This window comes from Ochlerotatus camptorhynchus, unplaced genomic scaffold, assembly GCF_037179485.1.
Source record: "Ochlerotatus camptorhynchus isolate MF236.1 unplaced genomic scaffold, CSIRO-AGI_Acam_v1.1 ptg000124l, whole genome shotgun sequence".
NCBI classification, from domain to species: domain Eukaryota; kingdom Metazoa; phylum Arthropoda; class Insecta; order Diptera; family Culicidae; genus Ochlerotatus; species Ochlerotatus camptorhynchus.
Genome location: NW_027040614.1, coordinates 1528651 through 1547814, shown reverse-complemented (window position 1 = coordinate 1547814; position 19164 = coordinate 1528651). Strand labels below are relative to the sequence as shown.

The window sequence follows — 19164 nt, the reverse complement described above, 5'->3', positions numbered from 1 at the left end:
AACAAGAGAGCTAGTTAGCGCAAATCTCAACCACGAGACGACGGCTATTTGGACGACAATGGGCAAACATCCGAACGGGAAGGCGCCCTCTTATGTCGCGGGATGTTGTTGGTTCTGTCACCGCAGAGATCGCCCCCTCCAGGTCAGTCAAGTTGTTTACCTAAACTGCGCGCACCAAGCCCAGCGAACATGCACATTTTTCCTATAGATGGTTCCAAGTTGGCCACAAGATGCAACCTGGCTGCCCGATGCTTGTTGCTGGTGTTTGCTGTCACGTAGCTTCTCCGTAATCACACTGAAAAGTCACGGATGACGGCCACCAGTAGTAGGCTAAGGCGTGCTCGATGACTACACAAACACTTGGCTTGGCCTGCTAAGATGATAATGATGATGATGGGACGACTTTGGAATGGACGATGGTTGTTGTTATGTGCCATTTTCTGTACAAGTGATCGGACCGCCGCCAGATCGGACGGCGGAGGAGGAGGCTCTGACCGAGATTGAAGGGATATGGCATTTGTCCGTGGACCCCAGCCTCAGCGAGCGATAGGGTAAACATTCGGGGGTATTGATCAATTTGATCACTGGAGTGTAGTATTTATCCAGCAGACTGCGGGGCCATCGGATTGTGTGAGTGTGAGTGGATTAAGTGGTGTCGCCAACTGAAGTGTACCACGCCTTTCGATAAGGTGGATTTTGAAATGAGCGTCAATTGAGAACCGTCGCAGGAAGAAAATTTCTGAACACCGCAATTGGAAAATTTTATTAAATTCGATATTTTAAGAGTGATTAGAAATTTTCTACTTGGGATTAGTGTCAAATCAAGCTTATGTAGATTCTACCTACACGCTAACTTGAAAGTACCCATTAATGGTTGAAAAAGACCCATTTTGAAGAAAAGTGGCTTAACTCATTAAATGAGTAAATTTTTTACCCATTAATGAGTATCTGTTACCCATTAATGAGTAATTGTTAATCATTAATGGGTAACAGATACTCATTAATGCGTAAAATTGTTTAATCATTAATGAGTTAAGCCACTTTTCTTCAAAATGGGTCTTTTTTTACTCATTAATGAGTACTTTCAAGTTAGCGTGTATAACGGCGCCGGTGGTGTAGTGGTAAGCGTGATTACCTCTCACCCCAGCAGGCCTGGGTTCAATCCCAGTCGGCGCCGCCGGGATGTTCTGAGGCATAACATCTCTGATCACGCCTTCCTTCGGATGGGAAGTAAAGCCGTTGGTCCCCGGTTCATGAGTTGATGGGTCGATAGGTAGGGTCCAGGTGTGGGAGCTGCCTTCCTGGCACGTCGGTAGCATTGGTGCTCAGCACGGAAAACAAGATCGACGGAAAAAAACAAACCAAAGTTAGCGTGTAGGACCTGGTCGAATTTCTGTCGACTGCTTCCTTTATTGAGACTAGCTAGTCAAAAATAACGAAGCATGGGCTCAGCCCACGGATGAGGCAAATTACCCTCCCCTAATTCAGTAACAAATCTAATTGCCTGATTTTCGAGATATTCCATAAAGTCGAGTATACAAATCAAAGCGAAGTGAAATTTGAAGCTAGTGAAAAATCATAAAATGTTGCTAGCGAAAAAGGTTGTTCACGTGAAGTGAAAATCGATTCTTAGTGAAAAAAGTAAACGTAAGCTTAAAAGATTCTTCTTCTTCTTCCTCACATTTCAAGCTTATTGCGTAGTACATGTTAACTTATTGCGTGCTTTCAACTTAGTGTTCTAGATGCACTTCCACAGTTATTAATTGAGAGCTTTCAATGCCCGTACCATTTTTGCATTAGTATAATTGTGTGGCAAGTACAATCATGCTCTATGCCCAGGGAAGTCGAGAAATTTTCCAACCCGAAAAATTCCTAGACCGGACCGGGAATTGAACCCAGCCACCTCCAGCATGGTCTTGTTTTGTAGCTGTGCCCTTACCGACTGAGCTAAGGGAGGTCCCAAGCTTAAAAGATGTGATCCACAAAAATCGATTTCACTGTATCGTATCTGTTTACAGTTCCAAGCGAATTGGAACTTTTATCAATTACATTTTGCACGCTGCTGAAAAATCGAGTATTTTATATGAGATTTTCAATTCGATTTCTATACAGGCCTTAAGATTAAGAATCACTAAAATTGATGAAGCTTCATGATCGAAACCAGTAGACGCGTCGTGTGTGTTGGTACACGGCCAACAATTCCGGTTATAGTTCATGAGCTACACCAGATTCAGTCTTCAGCTAAGTTGTTCTGCTGGAAAATACCCTGGCAGTGGATAGTTTAGTTCAGAATTTATTTGCTAGGAGGCGCCAGAGCACAAATAAAAATCTTCTAGTGATAACTCAGGATTGAGACCAGACAGAAGTTTCCTGTCTTAAGCAAAGTTGTTCAAATGGGGAGATCGGAGTGTGCTCTACTTCTGTACGGACGCAACAAAATTTCGAGTGTCAATTTTTTTCAATTCATCCACCACTCATCTGTCGATTGTCACGCTTCTGCCTATGCGAGCCCTATAGCGCTCGGTTCCTCCAGCTAACAGATACTTTGTCTTTGACGTATTCACCTTTAATCCAACCTCCGCTTCACGTTTCAGCCTGGTGTATTGCTCCGCCACGGCCCGAAACGTTCTTCCGACAATGTCCACGTCGTCAGCGAAGCAGATGAACTGGCTGACCTCATTGAAGATCGTGCCCCGCATGTTAAAGCCCGCACGTTTCATAACACCTTCTAGAGCAATGTTGAGCAGGAGGCAGGAAAGACCGTCGCCTTGTCGAAGTCCTTTGCGAGTTTCAAAAGGGTCCGATAACGCCTTCGATATCTTCACGCAGCTCTGTACACCTTCCATCGTAGCCCTGATCAGTCTGGTCAACTTCCTGGGAAAACCGTTCTCGTCCATAATCTTCCATATAACTCTTCACGGTCAATAGTATCATAAGCGCCTTGAAATCGATGAATAGGGGGTGCGTAGGGACTTGATATTCACGACACTTTTTATAGGCTCTGCTGCAACGTAATGATTTGGTTCGTTGTCGATCGCCCGTCCACAAAACCGGCTTGATAACTTCCCACATATCTGCTTGCTAGCGGCGATAGACGGAGAAAGATGATATGGGAAAGCACTTTGTAGGCCGCGTTGAGAGCACTTTGTAGGCCGCCTTTTTGTATATATTGAGTACATAACTCCCTCATTCTACTCCTCCGGTAGCTGTTCTGTATCCCACATCCTGAATATCGGTCGGTGTAGACGAGTGGCCAACTTATCCGGGCCCATTTTAATAAGTTCTACTTCGATACCATCTTTACCGGCTGCTTTGTTGCTCTTAAGCTGTCGGAAAGCATCCTTAACTTCACCCATCGTGGGAACTGGCATGTTCCCTTCATCCACTGTACCCTTCATCCACTGCTTTGGTCCTCTGCTCTGCGCCATCCGGATGTTCATCGTAGTGCTGCTTCCACCTTTCAATCACGTCACGTTCGTCCGTCAAGAAACCCCCTTCCTTACCCCGACACATTTCGGCTCGCGGCACAAAGCCTTTGCGGGATGCGTTGAGTTTCTCGTAGAACTGATACAGCTGCTGCATTTCTTCCCACTCCAGTTCTTCCAGGTGGTGCTTCTTATCCCGGAAAATATGGTTTTGCTGTCTTCGCTTCTGTTTGTATCGCTCCACATTTTGACGGGTTCCTTGGTGTAGCTTCCTCGCCCGCACTGCGTTCTTCTCGTCCAAAACCGTCTGACACTCCTCTTCGAACCAATCGTTCCGTCGATTCCGCTCCACAAACCCAGATTGTACCGTGGCGGGCGTCGGTACCGAATGTTGTTGGCAACGGAAAATGTTTGGCGCACCTCAACAATTAGAAGGTAGTGGTTTGAATCGATGTTTGCGCCACGATAGGTTCTGACGTCGATAATGTCCGAGAAGTGCCTTCTGTCGATCGAAATGTGGTCGATTTGCGATGATATCTGCTGCGGTGATCTTCAGGTGTACCGATATGGGAGGCTATGCTGGAAGTAGGTACTACGTATGGCCATGATGAGTCTGAGGCCGTTGGCGTTCGCTACCTGGTGAGCGCTGAACTTTCCTATAACCGGTCTGAATTCCTCCTCCTGGCGGACCTGAACGTTAAGATCTCCGATAATGATTTTGACGTCATGGCTTGGGCAGCTGTCGTATTCCCGTTCCAACTGCGCGTAAAAATCGTCTTTATCGTCATCGTCACTTGCTAAGCGAGGTGATTATGCTGACATTGAAGAAACGGCCTTTGATCCTCAACTTGCACATTCTGCTATCGATTGGCCACCACCCAATCACGCGCTTCTGCATTTCGCCCATCACGATGAAAGCTGTACCAACAATCAATACGAAACTATCGATTTTAAATTGACTCACTACTTGACTAGCCTATTGGTCCCAAGCAAACGATTAACGTACCCCATTCTAGTAATTCTAGTACTGCGCAATGTTTGTTTTGATTCGCTGTGAAAGTTTGACAGATAAAATGAGGGGTTATTGGTTTTTCCTATGTTCGAGGGGTGAATCGATTAGCTTGGGACCGAAGAGAGTACCAGAGCTGAGCCAAAAAGTTGAGCTCGTTTCTTCGGGACCTTCTGGTCTTAGAGTTACCTCTATGGTATAACCATCCCTATACGTATGTACCGACGATCCCTTCCAGCAAACCTCCTGCAGCGCTACGATGTCGAACATGCGGACCCTCAATATATCGGAAAGAATGCGGGTACTTCCCAAGAAATTGAGAGACTAGCAGTTCCATGTTCCGAGTTTCCAATCGTTAGTTCGTTTTCCTTGCCTGGGTCTATGCCGATTGTTTCGGTCTGTATTTACATTGCTTGCTTCCTGTACTTTAGATTTTTTACGGCTGGCTTGTAGGGCCTGTACCAACTTCCATTGTCTCGCCGGAGAACCATCGTGCATAGCACTGTTTAGAGTCCCACGCTGGCATCAGGACGTTGATCAACCGCTCCTAACTTGGACAACAGACGCCGTTTTGAGCCGCACCTCCATAGCGAACAGACGCTCGAAGACTGCACACTCCGGGGAGAGGAGTTCCCTCTTCCCCGTCAGCATACGACCAAGGCCCACCGGAGTTGGTTACCCGATCTTTTCTATGGTTACTCGTACCCCAGCCGGCAACGCGGGGAGGTAGGGATAGGAGTAAAGGGTGATACGGTCAAAATTTGGTCAATATCAACTTGACGTATTTCTTTCAATTTTGCATTTAAAAAACCTGAACACCCCTCATTTTGAAGGTGTGTGTGTGTAGAATGTTGCTCCTATTTTGATTTTGGAATTCACTCTTCAGTTGTCAAAATGCCGTCCAAGCAAGAAGAGCAGCGTATCAAAATTTTGCTCGCGCATCTCGAAAATCCGAGCTACTCGCACGCAAAGCTGGCAAAATCGCTAAAAGTTGCCAAATCAACCGCTACAAATGTAATTAAAGTGTTTGGGGAACGTTTGTCGACAGCCAGGAAGTCTGGATCGGGGGGGTATCGAAAACCGGAAGCCGCTGAGACGACAAAGAGAGTTGCCGGTAGTTTCAAGCGAAACCCTAACCTCTCTCTCCGAGATGCCGCAAATAAGCTGGGTGTATCGTCTACAACCGTGCATCGAGCCAAAAAACGAGCCGGACTATCGACTTACAAGAAGGTAGTGACTCCAAATCGCGATGATAAACAAAATACGACGGCCAAAGCGCGATCCCGGAGGCTGTACACGACGATGCTGACGAAGTTTGACTGCGTGGTAATGGACGACGAAACCTACGTCAAAGCCGACTACAAGCAGCTTCCGGGACAGGAGTTTTATACGGCAAAAGGAAGGGGAAAGGTAGCAGATGTTTTCAAGCACATGAAACTGTCAAAGTTCGCAAAGAAATATCTGGTTTGGCAAGCCATCTGTACCTGTGGCTTGAAAAGCAGCATTTTCATAGCTTCCGGGACTGTCAACAAAGAAATTTACGTGAAAGAGTGTTTGAATAAACGTCTGCTGCCTTTCCTGAAGGAACACGGTTGTTCCGTACTGTTTTGGCCGGATTTGGCATCTTGCCATTACGGTAAAAAGGCCATGGAGTGGTACGCCGCCAACAACGTGCAGGTGGTTCCCAAGGACCAGAACCCTCCCAACACGCCAGAGCTCCGCCCAATTGAGAAATACTGGGCAATTGTCAAGCGGAACCTAAAGAAGACCAAAAAAACTGCTAAGGGCGAGCAGCAGTTCAAGGCAAACTGGCTTTCTGTGGCGAAGAAGGTGGACAAGGTGGCTGTACAAAATCTGATGGCAGGGGTCAAGCGTAAGGCCCGGCAATTCGGATTTGGAAAAGCGGAAGCCTAACTGAATATTTTTCCTGAAATTTATACTAATTGAACTTGAAAAAGAAATTTAATTTGATTTTTTAAATAAACGATTTCACCGATTTACACGCGTTTTCCCTTGACCAAATTTTGACCGTATCACCCTTTAAATGGACAAGAGGCTAAGTTTTTTTTAGTCTTTATTAGGGAGACCTCGGGAGACTTTTAGCCTTTGGCTAGTTCATCTCCGACACAAGAGGCTAAGTGACCACGCCCACATAGGTGTTGGGGTCTATTGTATACCTGACGATACGCGAACTATCGATGGTACGCATTGTCCACACCGACGAACCGACATGCCACAGGAGCATTTCGTTTGTCCACAATTCGAATTGTCAAACGAGCGATTCGAACCTTCAAACGGGCGATCAGATCTGTCAAACGAGGTGCGACGCAAACCAAGGCAATACAAATTCAAGCTGAACATTGCATTAGGTCCTAAGTAACATTGACAGATTCTCTTCGTCGACTTCTCGGTTGTTCTTCGCATACAGGGATAGAAGAAATTTTCGGTTGAGCGGCGTCGGCAGTCCTGGAGTTCACAGCGACTGGAGCTTCGGTGGGGCAGTGTTGAGTATGGTGGCGATTTCTACACTTGCGGTAAGTACTGGAGGAGGGGCAGTCACGCGCTTGGTGGCCCTTTCGTAAACAATTGCGGCATAGTTGGTGGCGACGGACATCTCTTTCCTTATCTTCTACCGACATTTTCGAGAAAACTGCGCATTGATACAAAGGATGATGATCGGAACAGACGAGACACTTGCGATAGTTCTGCTGGCTGGCTCCATGGCTGGTGACGGGACGCTGAACAGGCTTCTTTGTGTAAGTTGACGGAAGAGGTTCAGTTGTCTTGTTGATCGACTGTAGAACCGTGACTCTTCGTTGAATGAAAGCCGTTAGGTCTGTGAAAGTGATCTGATTCTTCGTCGATGAGTATTCTTCCCAGTCACGTCGAGTGGTGTTGTCGAGCCTTATGCTGAGCATTCGTATCAGAAGTATGTCCCAGAATTCGGTCCTTTCTCCCAACTGTTTCAGTACTCTCGCATTTGCTTCGAACTTCTCAACGAGTGAGTGCAACTCCGTCGCTGATTCCCTTTTCAGCGAGGGAAACTCAAAGAGCGAGTCTACGTACGACTGTTTCAGTCTTGCAGAGTTCTGATAATGCTCTGTCAATAACTTCCAGGCGATAATCGATGAACGGGGAGTGGTAGTTTGATGGCGAGATTGATGATCGATGATGCCCACTGACGTATCTTTGTATCCCCACGGCCATTTAAAGAAATTCTCAAGTATTTTCAGCACACATCGATAAAAGAAGTTTTTATCTAGCATCTAATACGTCAAACATAACAAGAAACGGTTAGGTGCTCAAGTTATTAACGAAAGAGAAAGTCGACGAAGAGAATCGATCAATGTTACTTAGGACCTAATGCAATGTTCAGCACGTCGGTTCGTCGGTGTTGTTTAGCCGTTTACCATACTTATATTACTTATATTATTGTCGCGCTTATGTTAAATTCTCATTTGGTGACGGTCGAAACGCGCCGCTCATAAGCGCGATGCAACTCCGCCCATAAGGATTATACACAGGTGTGTAACTTAGATAGTATTTTATGGCAGCGGCTTGAGGAGCGAATCCTGGATAAATAGCCGCCGTGTGTTAAATCAATGGGCGCAGTCGTACGGCCATACACACAAAGCAGATGGTATAATCCCATTTTGAGAAATTATCCTGCCACACACAATATCATGCATACCGAAAAACCTGACATAGTGGGAAAATTTGTTTGTATCAGAAAAGAATCTGCCAAACTATTACAAGCGTACTTTGGTTCACGTGTAAAGGGCCTTAGAAAGTTTGTTTACAAATGCTTTTGTGCCGTTATTAAATGTTATGCCTGATATGGGTATTTCAAGCTGAACATTGCATTAGGTCCTAAGTAACATTGACAGATTCTCTACGTCGACTTTCTCTTTGTATCCCCACGGCCATGTAAAGACATTCCCAGGTATTTTCAGAACACATATCGATAAAAGAAGCTTTTATCTAGCATCTAATAACACAAACACAACAAGAAACGGTTATGTGCTCAAGTTATTAACGAAAGAGAAAGTCGCCAAAGAGAATCGATCAATGTTACTTAGGACCTAATGCAATGTTCAGCTTGATTTTTGGAATCGTTTTGACGTCAAGAGACCGAAAATCGATGTCCGACGCCATTTTGAAATCCAAGATGGTCCGGTTATATAAAACCTTTGAAACATTGTCCCCTAGCTCTCTGGCTATTCGATTACCGTCAATGGATGTCCGTCGGCGTTTGACGCTCGATTGTGGAACAGAGACCGACGTTAAATAAATGAATAAAGAAAATGAAGAAGACTAATAATTAGTAGGGATATATTCCTTTATAACTCGCTTAGATCAGAAACGATGTTTATTGTAGAGTCACTATATTCATAGTCTGGCGGTTACTAATTTGTCTCTGTGCAATATTAATATAAATAATACTGGCAACTTTGATCTTTACAATAAAAATATGCTCAAGCGTTTGCAGAACGTTTTTATTTTACGCAATAAAAACATTTTGTCTCTGTGCAATATCAATATAAATTTGCAAAGCTATATGAAATTTTACACGAAATAAGCGGAAATGTTTAAAAAAAAAGCGATTAACTTACACTTTTCAATGCATACCTGCAATATATTAACCGAAATACCATTCTATCCGCACAAAAAGCTATCACAAAGTATTTTGCTTTTTGTCTGCACATTTTCCACTACGATGTTCGACATTGACGACATTGATGAATAATCACCAAAATTTATTTCATTTTAGATCGATTTCATTATCGTAATTATCACAATTCTTTCACCCAATGGATAACAAAAAAACTCATGCTCGAAAGTAAAGAGCCACCCACATTAGATTCGGATCGGCCGCGTTGTGTCAAAGTGACAGCTAAATCTATTGTATAACTGTCAAATTTACGTAAACACAACGCAAACGGATCTTCAATTGGCGGAAGTTCAGTTGGCTCCCGGCATTCCCTAATAAAAATAACCATAAAAGAGAGCTTAACGACGTGTTCGTGGTATCATCCAAACCATTTGTGGGATAGTTTACCCATCCGGAATACAGTTCGTTTATGGTACTTGTTTATTAGGGTTGTCTCCGCCAGACTATGAATATAGTGGCTATAGTTTAATGGGGTGGTTACACTGAACCAATTTGACATATTCCTGTTATGTGGGAATCTAATAAATTTGCGCTATAAGATAATCCATTGAAAATGATATGATTGAAAATGTGTCAGGTAACTTCTATATGAATATCTGATACATTTACAATGCTGATAATTTGGTTACTTTTATATGATCGTCATATGATAAATGAAAATCAGTCAAATTATAATAATTAACTGAAATGGATTTGAAACGCATAAGCATAAGCTTTACGTTTCACCACAATATAATATATGTGTCATCTATCAATCGAAGTAAAGTTTATGTGAAAATCACATGAAATTTACTTCTTCTTTTGACACATATATTTAACCGATTTCTAAAAATAAATCGAAAAATAAACATCAGGCAGTGGAAGCTTTCACAGTTGTGTCTTTTTTTATTGTAGCTGATTTGGGATTCGATCAAGAACTGTTGAGGTGTGATGCTTTCGGTTTCTGCGCTCGATTCCACTGGGACACGGTTGACTTCAAGATTGAGCTCGTTCAATTAGCATGAAGTAAGAGCAGCTCTCCCGACATGGAATGTAGGGCAACTTTATGCTCGTTTTGCTAGAGTGAAGACAAATAGCACTGACAAATTTATGTTCCGTTTCGGTGGTGTCAATAATTTATGGAGAGCAATCATGTAAGATGTATTTTATTTTGAGCGATATTCATTCCAGAAAAACATGCCAAAACAAATGTTTGCTGTTGGACATCTTAAAAGGCAAATCTATATGACTATATAACGATTGGGATAAATCTGTTTACAATCTTTAAACCTCAAAAATCAAAGGAAGCTATTCCAATGAGATATGAGATATACATGTTTTCCTATACTGCAAAGTTAAATGACAGTCCAATAGTTTCTACATGTCTGTTTACACGCAACATATCAACAAACGTCAAAAATCGTTAAAAGCAACATCAATAAAATATACATGATTATCTTATAAGATATATCTTTTAGTGAGCAAAGTTCATCATGAAACCAAATATATTGTACTGAATTTTCTCATAATGCAAACTTATATGATTTTCCATTAGTTTCTAGATGTCTGTTCCCCCATATATCAACATGACATATCAACAATTTTTCACCATGAAATATATCAGACAATATTCATATACTTTTTACCTATCGCTAACCACGTTCGAAGCAAAGTATTATCAAGTACAAAGTATGTGAAATTACGATAGAAATCATTCCATATCGCAGTCATAATTTTTAAGTGATAATCCAATGGAACACGCAGAAAAAACACTGAGGTGTAAACCAACAAAATATTTTGTTATTATTCAATGCAAAATTTCTATTTGTTTCAGTTCATAAATAAGTTTCAAATGGATACAGAAGCCTATTTAAATCAAACCAATAAAATTGTTTAAAACTGTTTTTATTATTGTGTGTACAGTGCACGTTTCAAACTGTCAGTCGACATCGTTGTTAGTCAAAAAGATTCTCCGTACGGAAATGTTGCCTTCGATCGTTAATCTTAACAAGTAAGTTTAAGTTTTTTTTTATGTCTAAGTATAAATTTTCTCAACTAGCAATCCACCTTAACTAACATTTGAAATTTCAGTGTTTACGTGTGATAGGGCACAATTTGCATGAGGATTCGGTTCGGCTGACCAACGAGAAGGTGAAGATGGGGATTCCAACTTGGATAGAAGCTGAATCAATTTACCAGCGTAGGGATCATTTGGATATGAATAATGACTAGGTGTCAGAAGCGCATCTTCAAGAGAGTGCATACATTTCGCCGTAGCTGAGCATACTGGAAACTTAGATGTTGTGACCCGGAGAACCAGGTAGGTTCTGAGGTGGAAACTGAAAAGTTCAAAACGAGCATTTTAGAATATTTTACCATTATAGGAACTCCTCCTCTGCCATTGCGTATGCTGCACCGCCTAAGGCTCCACCGAAATGCGTCAACACCAGCAGCTGCAGCAGAATCGCTACTTGTAGTAAGACAATCGTCAAAATTACCACAAACAATAACGTAAGAATCGACACCATGGTGCATTGAAAGGCGCACAAGAACAACAAGTTTTTCCATCCATTCACGCACCAAATGCTTCAATGCAATAAGCTGATTGAGTGTTCACTCGGCTGTCGACAAAAGCAGACCACTCTCGATGTGTGCTACGCGATCGTCTGTTTTCTCGGCAGCAACCATAGTGTGGTCCTCCTCATTGCTCTTCATCAGCAGTTCTTTCGGTCGATGCGTCGTCGACTTTGGAAAGCAACCGTTTCGTGATGAGTGTGTGAGTGCTGACCACGTTTTGCGTCCATTGCTGCAATGGACGCGCTCTGACCCTCGTTGGCGTACAACAATTTGCCATACAATGAAACTACTGGAAGCGGCTCCAGTTCTGATGGAGGAGGCTTTTTGGATAGCGGAAGATAAAGTGTTTATTGTGTTGTACCTTTTGACTATATATTTAAGATGTATTGTATAGTGACCAAGAATCCTCGGCTCTGTTAAGTTAATTCGGTTGAGCCTTATCAAATAAATTAATAAACAAAAAAAAAATAAGCTGATTGACTGTTCAATAATTTAATAAACAAACAGCTGATTAGTTAGATACTTGATTGAAATCATAATTGAAAAAAAAATATGGGTTTATTTTTTAATAATGACAGCTAATCTGACCTGGGGGTTTTAATAAATTTGATTTTGAAACAATATAAATAACGTTTCAATACCACTAAAAACGATAATTACCTTAAATAATGCTTCAACTTGATTTAAGCAAACATTTTCTCAAATCTATAAAAATCGATGTTCAATTCAATAAAGTTAGTGGTATTATTTCAACTAATTTTTTTGTTGAATTAATCTATCAATTTTATTGATCCATATTCTATTCAAAACTTTGTTTAAAATGAAACATAATTTGTTTGGTTGAACTTTATTTTTTTCTGCGTGAATCCATCAATCATCACATAGAATGAATAAATCTGCTGACATTGCTATGTTATAAGATGGATCCAGTAAACGGTACATGTCGATTTGTTTCAGTGTATAAGTATACACTGGAAAATGTTTTCATTTAGTTTCAATAGGAAATACAATACTTTTTTCCAATATCTAAATTTGGGATATTTATCTAAATTCCACGTAACGATAAATTGTAATGGAAGCATTCAATCAAGATTTCAACTGTCAAAACAAAAAACACTTTTGCGCAACGTTGCATGCAACATTGAACACAACATTTCAATCAAACCGTTTTCTTTCCCACATGGCTTCGATTTCGATGCATCCCCACACAAAAAATGCATTTTTGCAACAACAACAACAACAAACGACACCAACGAAACGTCATCGGCGTGTGTCTCTGCAGGGCTGTCAATCCCCGCGATGACGGTGGAATGTTTATTTTTGTTTAGCCCACCACCGTCGACGGTACGTCTCCGCCGGTCGCCAGCAGCCACCGAAGGAAATAGCTACGTGTATGGTAGCGCAATTGATATTTTTGTTCATTTTTGGTTATTTTTAACGGCGGCTCGCATTATAGGGGTTATCTGATTTGGGGTGGTATTTCTATCGTTTGTTTTGTTTTTCTCTCTCGGTTTTGATTTAGGTGTTGGATCAGTGTTAAATGGAAGGGCTGGTCCTTATGCCGTAATCCAGTGACTTTGGATTCTCCGCGTGATATCACTACGAGTAACCGAAAAAAAAAGTAAATTAAACGATTAAGGAGTAGACGGAGGTGATCTGCTTACGGTAGGTTTGCTTTTGATGAATTCAAGTATGTTTAGTACAACCATTTTTTGATAGATTTGAAGGTATTCTTTTTAGCGTCAGCGGAAGCAGGAAGCCAAAAATAACGCATCGATGACCTTGTTGGTATTCTTGATTGCAGCTGCCCACTGTGTCTACACGCCATTCACAAAGGTGGAGGAGAGTTTCAATCTTCAGGCGATTCATGACTTGCTTTACCATCGACTGAATGTATCCCAGGTGGGCATTGAAATGTCATTTTCGAAAATGGACCTGAATTTCACCCGAATTTTCGAATATTTACTTTCAGTATGACCATCTCGAATTTCCCGGTGTGGTTCCAAGGAGCTTCCTGGGTCCGTTGTTTATCACATTTCTCGTAACACCAGTCGCCACCGCGCTCGAATTTTTCGACATAAACAAATTCTGGATGCAATATGTCGGTAAATATATAGAGTTGATCTTTTCCCACGCGTGCACAATGATTTTATTGGCTGACATTTAAACAATTTGAATATTTTCAGTTCGCTTCGCTCTGGCAGCGACGGTGGTGTTCGCGTGGAACAACCTTCGTGTCACCATTCATAAACGTCTCGGTGTTTCCGTTTCGCTGTGGTACATTTTCATCACCATCACGCAGTTTCACTTTATGTTCTACATGAGCCGTCCGCTGCCAAACATCATGGCCCTGCCGCTGGTGCTACTGGCAGTGAACTATTGGTTGACGCGAAGTATCAAGCTATTTATTGTTTGCTCCGGAGGGGCCATCATTATTTTCCGAGCAGAGTTGGCCATGCTTTTGGGCTTGTATCTCTTGTACGACTTGTACTACAAACGAGTACATTTGGATGTAGTGCTGAAAGCTGTGATCCCAGCAGGCATCCTTCTGGTCGTTCTGACGGTGGCGGTTGACAGTTTCTTCTGGCGACGCCTGCTGTGGCCCGAAGCAGAAGTCTTCTGGTTCAACACCATCCTGAACAAGAGCTCCGAGTGGGGTACCTCGCCGTTCCTGTGGTACATCTATTCAGCGCTGCCACGTGCCATGGGACTGTCGTTTCTGTTCGTCCCCTTCGGATTGGTCCTGGAGACCCGCATCCGATCGCTAGTCATTCCCGCGGTGGTCTTTGTGCTGCTCTTTTCCATGCTGCCGCACAAAGAACTGCGGTTCATCATCTATGTGTTTCCGTTGTTTAATGTGGCCGCTGCTTGTGCCTGCAGTAGGATGTAAGTGGAATCAGTGCAGAGGGGGAATCGATCAATACTCATTGTTTTTCGATTTCAGATGGATCAACCGAAAAAAGACAATTTTGTACAAGTTCCTATCGTTCTTGGCCATTGGGCACCTGGTTGGCAATGCGTTTCTGACGATGTTTCTGCTGCTGGTGGCGGGAACCAATTATCCCGGAGGAATTGCTATCTCAAGGTAATCCATTGGAATTCGGTTACTTTTAAAACACGAATTATTATTTCTGAATTTTGATTCTTGATGAATGTGAAATTATGTTTATTGATGAATATGGAATTTTAGTCAATCTGGAATATTGGTTCTTGATGAAACTCGATTCTAGATGAATATCGATTATTTTATTTATTAATCTGAATTCATGATAAATCTTGATTCATGATAAATCTTAATTCTGGATGAATCTTGATTATCGATGAACCTGAATTTTTGATTAATTCGGATTCTTGATGAATCTTAATTCTTGATGAATCTTAATTCTTGATGAATCTGGATTCCTGATGACTTCGGATTCTTGATGAATCTTAATTTTTGGTCAATGTTGATTCTTGATGAATCTGGATTCATGATGAATCTGGATTCATGATGAATCTTAATTCTTGATTGATCTTGATTCTTGATGAATCTTGATTTTTGTTCAATCTTCATTTGTGATCAATCTTGATTTTTATCAATCTTAAGTTGTGTTCAATTTTGATTCTTGATCAATCTTGATTCTTGATAATGCTTGATTCTTGATAATGCTTGATTCTTGGTCAATCTTGATTCTTGATCAATCTTGATTCTTGATCAAACTTGATTCTTGAAGAATCTTGATTCTTGATGAATTTTGATTCTTACCCAATTTTGATTCTTGATGAATCTTGATTCTTGATTAATCTTGATTCTTGATCAATATGGATTATTCTTGATTCTTGGTCAATCTTGATTCTTGATGAATCTAGATCCTTGATGAATCTAGATTCTTGATGAATCTAGATTCTTGATGAATCTAGATTCTTGATGAATCTAGATTCTTGATGAATCTAGATTCTTGATGAATCTAGATTCTTGATGAATCTAGATTCTTGATGAATCTAGATTCTTGATGAATCTAGATTCTTGGTCAATCTTGATTCTTGATGAATCTAGATCCTTGATGAATCTAGATTCTTGATGAATCTAGATTCTTGATGAATCTAGATTCTTGATGAATCTAGATTCTTGATGAATCTAGATTCTTGATGAATCTAGATTCTTGATGAATCTAGATTCTTGATGAATCTAGATTCTTGATGAATCTAGATTATTGATGAATCTAGATTCTTGATGAATCTAGATTCTTGATGAATCTAGATTCTTGATGAATCTAGATTCTTGATGAATCTAGATTCTTGATGAATCTAGATTCTTGATGAATCTAGATTCTTCAAGAATCTAGATTCTTGATAAATCTAGATTCTTGATGAATCTAGATTCTTGATGAATCTAGATTCTTGATGAATCTAGATTCTTGATGAATCTAGATTCTTGATGAATCTAGATTCTTGATGAATCTAGATTCTTGATGAATCTTGATTTTTGGTCAATCTTGATTCTTGATTCTTGATTAATCTTGATTCTTGATGAATCTTGATTCTTGATGAATCTTAATTCTTGATTAATCTTGATTCTTGATGAATCTTGATAAGAATCTTGATTCTTTAGGAATCTTGATTCTTTAAGAATCTTGATTCTTTAAGAATCTTGATTCTTGATCAATCTTGATTCCTGATCAATCTTAATTCTTGATTGTTGATCAATCCTAATTATTGATGAATTTAGATTCTTGATCAATCTTGATTTTTTATCAATCTTGATTTTTGATAAATCATGATTCTTGTTCAATATTGATTTGTTTTTTTTTTTTTTTTTAATTCTTTATTTAAGAGATTTTTAGCCTTAGGCTAGTTCATCTCTAAATATTGATTTGTGATCAATCTTGATTTTTTATCAATCTTGAGTTTAGTTCAATTCTGATTCTTTATCAATCTTTATTCATGATCAATCTTGATTCTTGCTCAATCTTGATTCCTGATCAATCTTAATTCTTGATTAATCTTGATTTTTTATCAATCCTAATTATTTATGAATTTAGATTCTTGATCAATCTTGATTTTTTATCAATCTTGATTTTTGATTAATCTTGATTCTTGATGAACTTGATCCTTGATGAATCTTGCTCCTTGATAAATCTTGATCCTTGGTGAATCTTGATTCTTGATCAATCTTGGTGCTTGATCAATCTTAATTTTTGATCAATAGTTATTCTTGATGAATCTTAATTTTTATTCATTCTTGAATCTTGATCAGTCTTGATTCATGATCAATCATGATTCTTGATCAAATTTGATTCTTGCTCAATATTGATTCTTGATCAAGCTTGATTCTTGATCAAGCTTGATTCTTGATCAATCTTGATTCTTGATCAAGCTTGATTCTTGATCAATCTTGATTCTTGATCAATCGGGATTCTTGATGAATCTGTATTCTTGATGAATCTTGATTCTTGGTGAATCTTGATTCTTGATGATTCTGGATTCCTGACGAATCTGGATTATTGATGAATCTGGATTCTTGATTAATCTGGATTATTGATGGATCTTGATTCATGATGAATATTGATTCTTGATGAAACTGGATTTTTGATGAATCTTGATTCTTGATCAATCTTGATTCTTTATCAATCTTGATTCTTGATTAATCGTTATTCTTGATCAATCTTGATTTATGGTGAATCTTGATTCTTGGTCAATCTTGATTCCTGATCAATCTTGATTTTTATTCATTCTTGAATCTTAATCAGTCTTGATTCTTGATCAATCTTGATTCTTGATCAAGCTTGATTCTTGATCAATCTTGATTCTTGATCAATCTGGATTTTTGATGAATCTTGATTCTTGATCAACCTGGATTCTTGATTAATCTGGATTCTTGGTCAATATGGATTCTTGATGAATCTGGTTACTTGATGAATCTGGATTCCTGATGAATCTGGATTCTTGATGAATCTAGATTATTGATGAATCTGGATTATTGATGAATCTGGATTCTTGATGTATCTGGATTCTTGATATATTTGGATTCTTGCTGCATCTTGATGAATAGATTCTTGATGAATTTCATTTCTAGAGAATCTCTAAAATTGAATCGATGAATATTGAATCTTGAATGCTGATGCATTATGAATTCTGACGATCATTGGATTTTCATGATGATGATCCATCAATCATGCTTTTCGATTAATCTAGATGGATCTTAAGTCTGATCAATATTGATCATCCTTGATGAATTATGAATCATGAAGAATCTTTGATGAACCGTGCTAAATCTGAATGAAAATTGAATCCTGCGAGAAAAATATTCCAAAGAAACCTACCGAGAAAATTCTTGATGTCTAACAGGTTCCTTCTTTTTTCCAGATTCCATCGATTGGCAACCAGTGAAACGAATGTCACCGTCCACATTGACAACCTGGCCGCTCAGAGCGGTGTCTCTCGCTTCTCGCAAATCAATCCGGATTGGATGTGAGTAGTTTGTTCTTCCTTAATTTCATCCGATTCTAACCAACAAATTCCCTTCGAACCTCAGTTACAGCAAAGAGGAGAACCTGTTCCCGGGCGAGGAGCGCCTGCACCAGTTTGACTACCTGCTGACCGAGGCCCGGGACAAGTACTCCGACGAGATGCGCCTGCTAGGGCAGACACACGAGATTATCGAATTCGTCGAGTGCTTCAACAGCATCGGACTGCAGTATAAATCGCTGCTGCCGGTTAAGATCAAAACCAAACCGTGCGTTTTCATCATGAAGCGACGGGACGGAGTCGATCGGAATCGGATTCGGTTGAACTTTGACGATGTAGTGGAAACGAACACCCTCGGTGGCAGTGGGTCCCTGAGTGATCCGGAGTTTCCGACGTTCGAATTTATCGAAAGGGAGGACGAGGAGGAAGGGCAGGTGGAATTTGAATCTGAAGTTGAAGTGGAGGAGTTGAAAGAGGAGCAGGAGGAGGAGGAAGAGGAAGAGGCTCCAAAGATTCCCAAACCGAAGAAGAATCGCAACCGGAACAGAGAGTCTACGGTGAAGCCACCGCAACTGGTGGTGCAGCGGAAGTCTTCGTCCAAGAGTAGGATGAAAATCAAGGAAATCCTGGAGGAGAATGCCCACCTGCTGAAGGATGACGACGAGGGGGAAACGCAGGAGCAGAAGCGAGCCAAGGTGGCTTCCTACCTGCAGAAGGCGTCCTCGTCTTCGAAGCTGAAGTCGGCACAGAAGATCATCAAGGAGGAGAAACTGAAACAATTGGCTAGTGAGCTGGGCAAGATAGACTTTAGTAGGCTGTGCAATTTGGATCGAATGTCGACGATGGAGTGCCTGAAGAAAATCATCGACGAACAGTACGGAGCGGAGGAGGAGGGTGAGAACGAGCAGGTTGTATAATGAGAGGTGAGTTGAGTAATTCGATTCGTTTGGTAGGTTTGATCAAGTCCCCCGAGAAATAGCTTTATAAAAACGAAGTGAGAATAGATAGGATGCCAAATTGACATTTTTGTGCGAAATCGAATAGATCGAAGCAGT

At 40.6% G+C, this 19164-nt stretch overlaps 1 protein-coding gene across 5 annotated transcripts; it reads left to right on the top strand.

The window, feature by feature from the left end:
- Nucleotides 1–12972: 12972 nt before the first annotated feature.
- On the top strand, nt 12973–19150 carry Alg12 (Alg12 alpha-1,6-mannosyltransferase). Of its 5 annotated transcripts, none has more exons than XM_065220263.1 (8): nt 12973–13058; nt 13197–13327; nt 13409–13564; nt 13635–13767; nt 13849–14548; nt 14607–14747; nt 18008–18112; nt 18177–19150. In XM_065220263.1, exons 3-8 carry the CDS (start codon nt 13439–13441, stop codon nt 19024–19026), a joined length of 2055 nt encoding a protein of 684 aa, XP_065076335.1. In that variant the 5' UTR covers nt 12973–13058; nt 13197–13327; nt 13409–13438; the 3' UTR covers nt 19027–19150. The 5 variants fall into 5 exon arrangements, with proteins under 5 accessions (XP_065076335.1, XP_065076337.1, XP_065076333.1 ...); XM_065220265.1 differs by having other exon boundaries at nt 12990–13006; XM_065220261.1 differs by lacking the exon at nt 12973–13058 and having other exon boundaries at nt 13185–13327.
- The last annotated feature ends 14 nt before the right edge of the window (nt 19151–19164 follow it).